The sequence below is a fragment of the Scyliorhinus canicula genome, chromosome 4 (genome assembly GCF_902713615.1).
Source record: "Scyliorhinus canicula chromosome 4, sScyCan1.1, whole genome shotgun sequence".
NCBI lineage: Eukaryota > Metazoa > Chordata > Chondrichthyes > Carcharhiniformes > Scyliorhinidae > Scyliorhinus > Scyliorhinus canicula.
In genome coordinates, this window is record NC_052149.1 from 232684768 (window position 1) to 232698943 (window position 14176).

At 53.8% G+C, this 14176-nt stretch overlaps 1 protein-coding gene across 1 annotated transcript in view; it reads right to left on the minus strand.

The window, feature by feature from the left end:
• The window catches only part of anxa6 (annexin A6), a 154058-nt gene that overhangs the window by 63959 nt on the left and 75923 nt on the right, over nucleotides 1-14176 (minus strand). Inside the window, 5 exon segments of the mRNA XM_038796250.1 lie at nucleotides 634-711; nucleotides 713-757; nucleotides 3300-3358; nucleotides 10565-10660; nucleotides 13641-13734. Of these exon segments, the coding sequence (XP_038652178.1) occupies nucleotides 634-711; nucleotides 713-757; nucleotides 3300-3358; nucleotides 10565-10660; nucleotides 13641-13734 (372 nt within the window).

Sequence of the window (14176 nt, forward strand, 5' to 3'; positions counted from 1 at the left end):
ACAACACACACACCCCACACACACCCACCCACACACTCATCCACCCACACACACACACACCCACACACACACCCACCCACACACTCATCCACTCACACAACCCTTCACTCACACAACCCTTCACTCACACAACCCTTCACTCAGGCACACCCTCACACGTATACACTTACACGGCCACTCACACATGCATGCATGCCCGCCCACTCACCCACGCATACATGTGCACACACACTTACATATGTATGCATGCCGACAGACGCCCCCACACGCAACCCACCCACACACGCACACACGAGTGCACACCCACTCACACATGCACACACACCCACTCTTACACGCGTGCACACCCACTCTCACATGGAAACAAAAGCACACAAACATTTGCACAAACACACACCATATGCAAACACAGGCGCACACACACTCATGCATACACAGACGTACACGAGCAGGAGCAGGAACCCTGGGTGATTTTCCCCCTCTGTCTAGCCCAGGACATCATGGTGCGTCATCTAGAATACAGTACTTCTGTGCTCAATGACTGGCCCAGGTAAGTGAGAAACCTCAGGTTGATGTGTGGATTGAACAACCCCCCCCCCTCCAGCGATCGAGACGCTTAATGGCAACACTCACCCGAATCATATTGTGCAGCGATTTCTCATACTTCATCCTAAACTCTTCCCTGATGTCAAACATATCGATCTCGCTGCGGGGAAATCATGATCCGGATCAGGGTGTTGTCCCTCGTACCCATACCCTGCACATGGATAGAGAGAGAGAGAGATAGAGGGAGTGAGAGAGAGAGGGAGCGAGAGAGAGAGACAGAGAGAGAGAGAGAGAGACAGAGAGAGATACCTCAGTTACACTTTACTCTGCAAATAGTTTGGTGCATGGAGTGAAAACTTCGGTTGTGACTACATCACGGACACTGGGTCCTGTACAAGGAACGTTCAGCCTCCGATAGGGAATCACTCCCATTCTTCCAGCTGTTAGCTGTGCTGTGTGCCTGAGGCGGAAGGATGTGGGTTCAAACCCTGCTCCAGAGCGTTGAGCACATACTGTGATCGCGAACCTCCCAGCGCAGTCGTGAGGGAGTGCTGCACTGTTGCAAATGCCGTCTTTCAAATGAGATGTTAAACCGGTCAACCTTCTCAGAAAGGTGTAAAAGATGCAACACCCGGCCAGTTCAAAGAACACATGGGGAGTTCTCGTCAATGATCTTGGGAGTATTTCCCTCTTATTAACCTTACTAAAACACTATCTAGTCACCTAAACGGCTGGTGTTTGTACCACCCTCTGTGCAAAATTGTTACTTGCAATCGCGACTTATCTTGAGAAGGAATTGCGGTAAACATTTTAAGATGACCTAGTGACCCGGAAAGCCACGATATAAAGCTGAATAAGAAGCTGGAATCGGTAACAGTGATTTGAAACTACCCGGGATTTGTCATAAAACCCCATCTGGTTCACTGCTATCCTTTGGAGAAGGGAATCTGTCGGGTCCTTACCCGTTCTGGTAACCTCCGACTTCCGGACCCTCCGCTTAGCGCTGGAAGCTCGGAGACGGCCGAGCCACTCAGTTTAATCAAATGGATACGACTATTGCAGCAGCTCACCGTCACCTCCTCTCGGGAAACAAACGTCAGTAATGCCCTCAACACACAAATGAACAGGAAAAATGGCTCGGGATGTCCTGAATTCCTGTAACGCACCGTACGTCCCTCCTTTTTTACTGATAGCTGTTTACATTTGCAACATACCAGAGACGGTGCACTGCAAAGAGTATCAGTGGCAATAGACTGCTCCCAGATATATTCATCGGGAATAGACTGCTCCCGGATATATTCATCGGGAATAGACTGCTCCCGGATATATTCATCGGGAATAGACTGCTCCCAGATATATTCAGTGGGAATAGACTGCTCCCGGATATATTCATCGGGAATAGACTGCTCCCGGATATATTCAGTGGAGAATAGACTGCTCCCGGATATATTCAGTGGGAATAGACTGCTCCCGGATATATTCATCGGGAATAGACTGCTCCCAGATATATTCAGTGGGAATAGACTGCTCCCGGATATATTCATCGGGAATAGACTGCTCCCAGATATATTCATCGGGAATAGACTGCTCCCAGATATATTCAGTGGCAATAGACTGCTCCCGGATATATTCATCGGAAATAGACTGCTCCCGGATATATTCATGGGAATAGACTGCTCCCAGATATATTCAGTGGGAATAGACTGCTCCCGGATATATTCAGTGGGAATAGACTGCTCCCAGATATATTCAGTGGCAATAGACTGCTCCCAGATATATTCAGTGGGAATAGACTGCTCCCGGATATATTCATCGGGAATAGACTGCTCCCAGATATATTCAGTGGAAATAGACTGCTCCCAGATATATCAGTGGGAATAACTGCTCCCGGATATATTCAGTGAGAATAGACTGCTCCCGGATATATTCAGTGGCAATAGACTGCTCCCAGATATATTCATCGGGAATAGACTGCTCCCGGATATATTCATCGGGAATAGACTGCTCCCGGATATATTCATCGGGAATAGACTGCTTCCGGATATATTCATCGGGAATAGACTGCTTCCGGATATATTCATCAGAATAGACTGCTCCCGGATATATTCATCGGGAATAGACTGCTTCCGGATATATTCATCGGAATAGACTGCTTCCGGATATATTCATAGAATTTACAGTGCAGAAGGAGGCCATTCGGCCCATCGAGTTTGCACCGGCTCTTGGAAAGAGCATCCTACCCAAGGTCAACACTGCACCTTATCCCCATAACCCAGTAACCCCACCCAACAGTAAGGGCAATTTATCATGGCCAATCCACCTAACCCGCACATCTTTGGACTGTGGGAGGAAACCGGAGCACACCCGGAGAAACCCTGCAGACACGGGGAGAACGTGCAGACTCCGCACAGACAGTGACCCAAGCCGGGAATCGAACCTGGGGCCCTGGAGCTGTGAAGCAATTATGCTAACCACTGTGCTACCGTGCTGCCCTATGCTACCGTGCTGCCCGTATTCAGTGGGAATATACTGCTCCCGGATATATTCAGTGAGAATAGACTGCTCCCGGATATATTCTACAGGAATATACTGCTCCTGGATCTCCTTGGGATTCTTGGACAGGAAGTGGGATATCGGTGGGGGTGTCGATGACATCGAAGATCGGCCATGTTCTTATTGAATGGTGAAGCAGGTTTGAGGGGGCTGAATGGCCGACTTCTCATGTACCTCTGTGCAAGTCTTTGTTGTTTTACCTTCATCGCTTTGTATAGTCTGTCGGAAAAATATTCCTTGGTATTCCTGGCGCATCTGACTAGGGGATGGGAAAAAAAAAACACAGGCAACATTAAGTGAGAATGGGCCGGTTCGATAACACGATAGAGAATATTATTTTAAAATATCACATTGACACTAAATAATCTCGAACGTTGGGGTACGACAGGCATGGCGTCGGATCTGGAGAGGATAAATGAGGTGTTGAGGCCTTTTATGAGGGAGGCGGATATGGGGAGGGTTTTGGATGAGCTGGACTTCCCGGGGCTGGAGGAGGGGAAGGGGCTGGCGTTGGAGGACCCGTTAAGGCTAATGGAGTGGATGGAATGTATTGGCATAAGAACATAAGAACTTGGAGCAGGAGTAGGCCATCTGGCCCCTCGAGCCTGCTCCGCCATTCATTGAGATCATGGCTGAGCTATTGATCTGCATGATGCAGTTGGGGAAGGGGACGGGACCAGATGGCTTCCCGGAATTTTATAAGCAGTTCGCGATGAAGTTGGCCCCCCCATCTTTTAGATGTTTAGTGAGGAGGTGGGAAAGGGGGAGGGGCCTCCTATGTTGGCACAGGTGTCGATTTCGCTGATCCCGAAAAAGGGGAAGGATCCACTGGAGTGCGGCTCCTATAGGCCCATCTTGCTGCTAAACACGGACGTGAATATCCTGGGAAAGGTACTGGTGAGACGGTTGGAAGGGTGCGTGCCGGAGGTGGTCTCGGAGGGGCTTTGTGAAGGGGAGGCAGCTCTCTGGTACTATTAGGAGCTGCTGAACGTAATTATGATGCTGTCAGGGTGGTGACAGCACCCGAGGGCTTGCCATTTAAGGTGGCAAGGGAATGGTTTTGATATCTAAGGACCCAAGTAACGCAGGAGTGGGCCACAATGCATAGGTGGAACCTGACGGGGTTGGAGGAGGAGGACAAGGGGGACCTAAAAAGGTGGGTTACGCTGCATCCGACATTGGCAGGGAGGGTGCAGGTGGTGAAGACGAATGTGCTGCCAAGATTCCTGCTTCAGTCCTTCCGGACTTTTTGGCCCAAGGCCTTTTTCGGAGGGTGGATGTGCTAATCTCAAATGTGCGTGGGCATCGAAGGTGGCGAGGGTGAAGAGGGCTTTGTTGCAAAGGCACGGGCGGGCAGGGAGGGGGTCGGATTTCCTGAACCTGTTGCATTAGTATTATAAGGGGGTCTTATTTTTTTTTTTTTTTAATAAATTTAGATTACCCAATTATTTTTTCCAATTAAGGGGCAATTTAGCGTGTCCAATCCACCTACTCTGCACATTTTTGGGTTGTGGGGGCGAAACCCACACAGACACGGGGAGAATGTGCAAACTCCCCACGGACAGTGACCCAGAGCCGGGATCGAACCTGGGGCCTCAGCGCCGTGAGGCGGTTGTGCTAACCACTAGGCCACCGTGCTGCCCGATAAGGGGGTCTTATAAGGCTACGAGCCGGGGGCTCTGGTGATGGCCCCATTGCCGTCCGTTCTGACCAAGTACACGGGGAGTCCGGTGAAGGAGTTGCCGAGGAAAATTTGGAACCAGTTGAGGAGACACTTTAAACTGGATCACAGGTCAGCGATGACGACATGTGTGGGAAGCTTAGGTTCGTGGCAGGGGGGGCGGATGGGATATGTAGACGATGGAGGGAGGAGCGGTTGGGGTAGGTCAGGGACATGTTTTCGGAGGGGTAGATTCGCTGGGTTAGCGGACCTACGGGCAAAGTTTGAGTTACCATGGGGCAGTGAGTTTGAGACTGGCAGGTGAGGGGCTTTGCGCACACGTAGCTGCCTTCCTTCCCTCAGGTATCAGCTATAAGCTTCTGGGGAAGTTGCTGTTCCGGATGAGGTGGGGATAGCAGGATTAGGGATATATATGGGAGGTTATATAGACATATATAGGGATAGACATATGGTGCAAAGAATCAAGTGGAAGTGGGAGGAGGAGTTGGGGAGGGATACAGGATGGAGACTTTGATGTGAGGCTATGCAGCGAGTGAACTCAACCTCCTCCTGTGCAAGAATGAGTTTGACACAATTTAAGGTGGTGCACAGGGTCCACCCACTCGGGTTTGGATGAGTTATTTATTTCCAGGGGTAGCGGATGGGTGCGAGAGGTGAAGGAGGCGGCCGAAGCCCAATGCCCATATGTTCTCACGGAGTGAGGAGTTGGAGAACTTTTGGAAGGCAGTGTTTGGAACCCTATCAAGGACTGTCGGGATTGAGGTGAAACTGGACCCTCTGGTGGCGATCTTTGGGGTGTCGGAGATGCCGGAGGGGAAGGGGGCCGATGTTGTGGCCTTTGCCTCTCTGATTGCCCAGCGACGGATACTTTTGAATTGGAGGTTGGCTACGCTGCCGGGGGCCGCAGCATGGCTGGGGGGATCTGAACATGAGCTGGGACTACAGGGTAGTGTGGGTGGGATGTTTATGGAGTGGGGGTGAGTGTTTTACAAGGAACGGGAAGTCTGCTTCACAACCTAGGCTGGAGGGGGAGGGTGTGCGGTCTATCGCTGGAAATGACCATGAAGCTGTGGGATTATTAATAAAATCCAGGCGGATTCACGGACGTCGCTTTCGGGAATTAAACTGGAATGTTCAGTTAAAATATCCATATTTCCGTAGAGATTCATTAGCTGACTTTCCCAGGATACCCTCAGCACTGTGGAGCCCCCACTGTGGCCAAGATGACGTTTGAAGTTTAGCCCACATTTAATGCAGGCACCATCTGGCCAAAGGAGTTAAATCCTGAGCTAGGAATTGGCTGCCTGGAGGACCATTCCGGGGGCTGGCCGAGAATTAAACTCCCTGCTAAAGCGCTCAGTAAAGGTCACCAGTATTTGATTGAATGTTCCCGCCTAGCAGCAACCAGCTTGACATTTCGAGGGAGAGATCACCTATCACTGCCCAGAGATCTGTCCTGGGCATCTTGCTAGGGGTTCCCTTGGATTGCTAGAGGAACGGAGGCCATGCGGAGCAGCACCAGCTGCTGCAGGGGTGGCTGGGCAAGAGGATGAGTCGATTCCTTCGCCCCACTTGTGGGTGCAGGACCTCCATCCGTCGGATCCCCTCCATTACGATCTCCAGTTCGGAGTCTGTACTCTCTACCCCAGTACCATCCTGAAACACGCCACCTTGTGGCAGACTGCACACTTCACACCTTTGGCGGAAGTGGGTGTGCACACCTCAGGGAAATTGTGTTTAGCCAACCGTTGGGTGCTAAACCTGGAATTGCCATTTTCAGTGCCCCACCGGCACTTTGACAAATCATGATTACATTAATTAGCTGGAAAACGAGACTTTTCCTAACACTCAATGGCCTCAGCACCTGTTTCACTGGTTAGCCAATCCAAGCCCTTTAAAGGTTCAAGAATTCACACAGCGCCCCGGGGCACTAACACTGGGCCAGTGAGTCAGCTTACCCACCCGGGGCACTAACACTGGGCCAGTCAGTGAGTCAGCTTACCCACCCGGGGCACTAACACTGGGCCAGCCAGTGAGTCAGCTTACCCACCCGGGGCACTAACACTGGGCCAGTGAGACAGCTTACCCACCCGGGTCACTAACACTGGGCCAGTCAGTCAGCTTACCCACCCGGGGCACTAACACTGGGTCAGTCAGTCAGCTTACCCACCCGGGGCACTAACACTGGGCCAGCCAGTCAGTCAGCTTACCCACCCGGGGCACTAACACTGGGCCAGCAGTCAGTCAGCTTACCCACCCGGGGCACTAACACTGGGCCAGCCAGTGAGTCAGCTTACCCACCCGGGGCACTAACACTGGGCCAGACTCAGCTTACCCACCCGGGCACTAACACTGGGCCAGCCAGCGAGTCAGCTTACCCACCCGGGGCACTAACACTGGGCCAGCAGTGAGACGCTTACCCACCCGGGGCACTAACACTGGGCCAGCCAGTGAGACAGCTTACCCACCCGGGTCACTAACACTGGGCCAGTCAGTCAGTCAGCTTACCCACCCGGGTCACTAACACTGGGCCAGCCAGTGAGTCAGCTTACCCACCCGGGGCACTAACACTGGGCCAGTCAGTCAGCTTACCCACCCGGGGCACTAACACTGGGCCAGTCAGTCAGCTTACCCACCCGGGGCACTAACACTGGGCCAGTCAGTCAGTCAGCTTACCCACCCGGGGCACTAACCGGGCCAGCAGTGTCAGCTTACCCACCCGGGGCACTAACACTGGGCCAGCCAGTGAGTCAGCTTACCCACCCGGGTCACTAACACTGGGCCAGTCAGTCAGTCAGCTTACCCACCCGGGGCACTAACACTGGGCCAGCCAGTCAGCTTACCCACCCGGGGCACTAACACTGGGCCAGCCAGTCAGTCAGCTTACCCACCCGGGGCACTAACGCTGGGCCAGTCAGTCAGCTTACCCACCCGGGGCACTAACACTGGGCCAGTCAGCGACTCAGCTTACCCACCCGGGGCACTAACACTGGGCCAGTCAGTCAGTCAGCTTACCCACCCGGGGCACTAACACTGGGCCAGTCAGTCAGCTTACCCACCCGGGCACTAACACTGGGCCAGCCAGCGAGTCAGCTTACCCACCCGGGGACTAACACTGGGCCAGTGAGTCAGCTTACCCACCCGGGGCACTAACACTGGGCCAGCCAGTGAGTCAGCTTACCCACCCGGGGCACTAACACTGGGCCAGCCAGTGAGTCAGCTTACCCACCCGGGGCACTAACACTGGGCCAGCCAGTCAGTCAGCTTACCCACCCGGGTCACTAACACTGGGCCAGTCCAGGAGATCAGCTTACCCACCCGGGGGCACTAACACTGGGCCAGTCCAGTGAGTCAGCTTACCCACCCGGGGCACTAACACTGGGCCAGTCAGTCAGTACAGCTTACCCACCCGGGGCACTAACACTGGGCCAGCCAGCGAGTCAGCTTACCCAACCGGGGGCACTAACACTGGGCCAGCAGTCGAGTCAGCTTACCCACCCGGGTCACTAACACTGGGCCAGCAGTGAGTCAAGCTTACCCACCCGGGGCACTAACACTGGGCCAGCCAGTCGAGTCAGACTTACCCACCCGGGTCACTAACACTGGGCCATGTCAGTCAGCTTACCCACCGGGGCACTAACACTGGGCCAGCCAGTGAGTCAGCTTACCCACCCGGGGCACTAACCACTGGGCCAGTCAGGAGTCAGCTTACCCACCCGGGGCACTAACACTGGGCCAGCAGGAGTCAGCTTACCCACCCGGGCACTAACACTGGGCCAGTCAGTGAGTCAGCTTACCCACCCGGGGCACTAACACTGGACCAGCCAGCGAGTCAGCTTACCCACCCGGGGCACTAACACTGGGCCAGCCAGTGAGTCAGCTTACCCACCCGGGTCACTAACGCTGGGCCAGTCAGTCAGCTTACCCACCCGGGGCACTAACACTGGGCCAGTGAGACAGCTTACCCACCCGGGGCACTAACACTGGGCCAGCCAGTGAGACAGCTTACCCACCCGGGGCACTAACACTGGGCCAGCCAGTGAGTCAGCTTACCCACCCGGGGCACTAACACTGGGCCAGCCAGTGAGACAGCTTACCCACCCGGGGCACTAACACTGGGCCAGCCAGTGAGTCAGCTTACCCACCCGGGCACTAACACTGGGCCAGCCAGTGAGTCAGCTTACCCACCCGGGGCACTAACACTGGGCCAGCCAGTCAGTCAGCTTACCCACCCGGGGCACTAACACTGGGCCAGTGAGTCAGCTTACCCACCCGGGTCACTAACACTGGGCCAGTCAGTCAGCTTACCCACCCGGGTCACTAACACTGGGCCAGCCAGTAAGCTTACCTACCCGGGGCACTAACACTGGGCCAGTCAGTGAGTCAGCTTACCCACCCGGGGCACTAACACTGGGCCAGTCAGTGAGTCAGCTTACCCACCCGGGGCACTAACACTGGGCCAGCGAGTCAGCTTACCCACCCGGGGCACTAACACTGGGCCAGTCAGTCAGCTTACCCACCCGGGGCACTAACACTGGGCCAGTGAGTCAGCTTACCCACCCGGGGCACTAACACTGGGCCAGTTAGTCAGCTTACCCACCCGGGGCACTAACACTGGGCCAGCCAGTGAGTCAGCTTACCCACCCGGGGCACTAACACTGGGCCAGCCAGTCAGTCAGCTTACCCACCCGGGTCACTAACACTGGGCCAGTTAGTCAGCTTACCCACCCGGGGCACTAACACTGGGCCAGTCAGTCAGTCAGCTTACCCACCCGGGGCACTAACACTGGGCCAGTCAGTGAGACAGCTTACCCACCCGGGGCACTAACACTGGGCCAGTCAGTCAGCTTACCCACCCGGGGCACTAACACTGGGCCAGTCAGTCAGCTTACCCACCCGGGGCACTAACACTGGGCCAGCCAGTGAGTCAGCTTACCCACCCGGGGCACTAACACTGGGCCAGCCAGTCAGTCAGCTTACCCACCCGGGTCACTAACACTGGGCCAGTCAGCTTACCCACCCGGGTCACTAACGCTGGGCCAGTCAGTCAGCTTACCCACCCGGGGCACTAACACTGGGCCAGCCAGTCAGTCAGCTTACCCACCCGGGGCACTAACACTGGGCCAGCCAGTCAGTCAGCTTACCCACCCGGGGCACTAACACTGGGCCAGCCAGTCAGTCAGCTTACCCACCCGGGGCACTAACACTGGGCCAGTCAGTCAGCTTACCCACCCGGGGCACTAACACTGGGCCAGTCAGTCAGCTTACCCACCCGGGGCACTAACACTGGGCCAGTCAGCGACTCAGCTTACCCACCCGGGGCACTAACACTGGGCCAGCCAGTGAGACAGCTTACCCACCCGGGGCACTAACACTGGGCCAGTCAGTAAGCTTACCCACCCGGGTCACTAACACTGGGCCAGTCAGTCAGCTTACCCACCCGGGGCACTAACACTGGGCCAGTCAGTCAGTCAGCTTACCCACCCGGGGCACTAACACTGGGCCAGCCAGTGAGTCAGCTTACCCACCCGGGGCACTAACACTGGGCCAGTCAGTCAGCTTACCCACCCGGGGCACTAACACTGGGCCAGCCAGTCAGTCAGCTTACCCACCCGGGGCACTAACACTGGGCCAGCCAGTGAGTCAGCTTACCCACCCGGGGCACTAACACTGGGCCAGCCAGTCAGTCAGCTTACCCACCCGGGGCACTAACACTGGGCCAGCCAGTGAGTCAGCTTACCCACCCGGGGCACTAACACTGGGCCAGCCAGTGAGACAGCTTACCTACAGCCAGCATCAGCTTCTCAAAATCACCCGACAGCTCACCCCTCAGGCTCTCTTCGATTTCCTTTCCAGCGATCTTCTGATACTCGTCAAACACTGAGAGACATTCCAAACAGAGAGGTCAGCGACTATCACTGAGGTACAAACACCCACACACACCAACCTGTACACACACACACACCAACCTGTACACACACACCTGCATACCAACCAGTGCACACACCAACCTGTACACACACACACCTGCATACCAATCTGTACACACACACACACCAACCTGTACACACACACATACACCTGCATACCAACCTGTACACACACACACACCAACCTGTAAACACACACACCAACCTGTACACACACACACACCAACCTGTACACACACACCTGCATACCAACCAGTGCACACACCAACCTGTACACACACACACCTGCATACCAATCTGTACACACACACACACCAACCTGTACACACACACATACACCTGCATACCAACCTGTACACACACACACACCAACCTGTAAACAAACACACCAACCTGTACACACACACACACCAACCTGTACACACACACACACCAACCTGTACACACACACCTGCATACCAACCTGTACACACACACACACCAACCTGTACACACACACACACCAACCTGTACACACACACCTGCATAGCAACCAGTGCACGCACACCAATCTGTACACACACACACACACACCAACCTGTACACACACACACCAACCTGTACACACACCTGCATACCAATCTGTACACACAACAATCTGTACACACACACACCAACCTGTACACACATACATGCATACCAATCTGTACACACACAACAATCTGTACACACACACCAACCTGTTCACACACACACCTGCACACCAACCTGTGCACACACACCTGCATACCAATCTGTACACACACAACAATCTGTACACACACACACACACCAACCTGTACACACACCAATCTGTACACACACACACAGCCTATACACACACACACCTGCACACCAACCTGTACACACACCTGCATACCAACATGTACACACACCTGCACGCCAACCTGTACACACACCAACCTGTACACACACCAACCTGTACACACACACCAGCCTGTACACACACACCTGCACACCAACCTGTACACACACACACAGCCAGTACACACACACACACACACCTGCACACCAACCTGTACACACACCTACACACCAATCTGTACACACACACACACAAACCTGTACACACACATACAAACCTGTGCACACACACACCTACCTGTACACACACACCTGCAGTCCAACCTGTACGCACACACCTGCACACCAACCTGTACACACACACCTGCACACCAACCTGCACACCAACCTGCACACACACCAACCTGTTCACACACACCAACCTGTATACACACACACACACACACCTGCACACCAGCCTGTGCACCTGCACACCAACCTGTACACACACACACGCAAACCTGTACACACACATACAAACCTGTGCACACACACCTACCTGTACAAACACACCTGCAGTCCAACCTGTACACACACACCTGCACACCAACCTGTACACACACACCTGCACACCAACCTGCACACACACCAACCTGTTCACACACACCAACCTGTATACACACCCACACACACCTGCACACCAGCCTGTGCACCTGCACACCAACCTGTACACACACACACACCAACCTGGACACACGCGCACCAACCTGTACACACAAACCTGCACACTAACCTGTACACACACACACCTGCACACTAATCTGTACACTAACACACCTGCACACCAACCTGAACACACACCAACCTGTACACACACACATACACCTGCATACCAACCTGTACACACACAACAATCTGTACACACACACGCACCAACCTGTACACACAAACGCGTGCACACCAACCTGTACACACAGGCACCAACCTGGACACACAGGCACCAACCTGTACACCTGCACACCAACCTGTACCCACAGAAACATACAGCCAGTGTACACACACACACCTGCACACCAACCTGTATACACACACACACACACACACATACATACACCTGCCTATAGACACATGCAGCCAGTGTACACACACACACATCTGCACTCCAACCTGTACACACAGACACATGCAGCCAGTACACGCACAAACACATTCACACACACCTACCTATAGACAGACACATATACACGCACACACACACCAACTGTACATACACACACCAGCCAGTACACCCCTGCATGCCCACATGCACACCAGCCATTACAAACGCATACATACATGTACTTTTGCACTTGCACGTATGGACACGCGTGTGCATACAAACATGTCCACTATATATATATTAGGGCAGCACGGTAGCATGGTGGTTAGCATAAATGCTTCACAGCTCCAAGGTCCCAGGTTCGGTTCCCGGCTGGGTCACTGTCTGTGCGGAGTCTGCACGTTCTCCCAGTGTGTGCGTGGGTTTCCTCCGGGTGCTCCGGTTTCCTCCCACAGTCCAAAGATGTGCGGGTTAGGTGGATTGGCCATGCTAAATTGCCCTTAGTGTCCTTAAAAAGTAAGGTTAAGGGGGGGATTGTTGGGTTACGGGTATAGGGTGGATACGTGGGTTTGAGTAGGGTGATCATTGCTCGGCACAACATCGAGGGCCGAAGGGCCTGTTCTGTGCTGTACTGTTCTATGTTCTATATGTGTGCATCCACATGGATGGCCAGTTGTCAGTCATAGAGCTTTACAGCACAAAAAGAGGCCCTTCTGCCCATCCTGTCTGTGCCAGCCACCAGGCAGAGGGGTCAAAGGCAGAGGTGTTGAATTCCCGCTGGGTGCCCGGGCTGAGCTATCAGTGGTGGTTGTGCCTGTGGCAGGAGACAGACACATCCACAGCGGCGAGTATGATAACGGTCTAACCCTGAGCATCTGTGAACCAACCCGTTCATAAACCACACCACATGTGAGACAGTAAATTAAATCCCATTCAACACACTGGGATATTAGACAATCAGGAGACTGTTAGTGATGGATAGATCGCGCCATTCATTCAGTCACTGTACCTGATTGAAGATGGCAAAAGCTTCGGTTTCCCAAGATGGTAATAAATGAACTCTCTGTGGTTCCCCACTGGAGCTCTCCAGCTTCGTACAGTTCCTGTGGGATTTAAGCAAAAGAGCATTAGAACCAGGAAGAGGCCATTCAGCCCCTCAGCTCTGCTTGTGCTGTTCAGACCAGCACTCTGATTTCCTCAACTCCCCTTATCCACTTTCCACCCAACAAACATCTCCAACAGCCTCAATGTTGAAAATTCTGTCCCCTCTCTGAAATTGCCCCCCCCCCCCCCCCCCCCCCCCCCAAGTATTTATCCAATTATTTTCTGAAGGTTATTATCCAGTCTTCTTCTGTCGCTCTTTCAGGCAGCTCCATCCAGACCCTAACAGCCCGCTGTGCGTAAACTCTTCTAGTCTTTACTCCAGTCCTCCAGTTCCAGCCCCCGCTCCCCCCCCCCCCACCCCTCCCCCATCCCCCTCCCACAGAAAAACACTCTCTTTGTTTACGCTAAATAAACCCTTCATAATTCTGAATTAAATCTGCC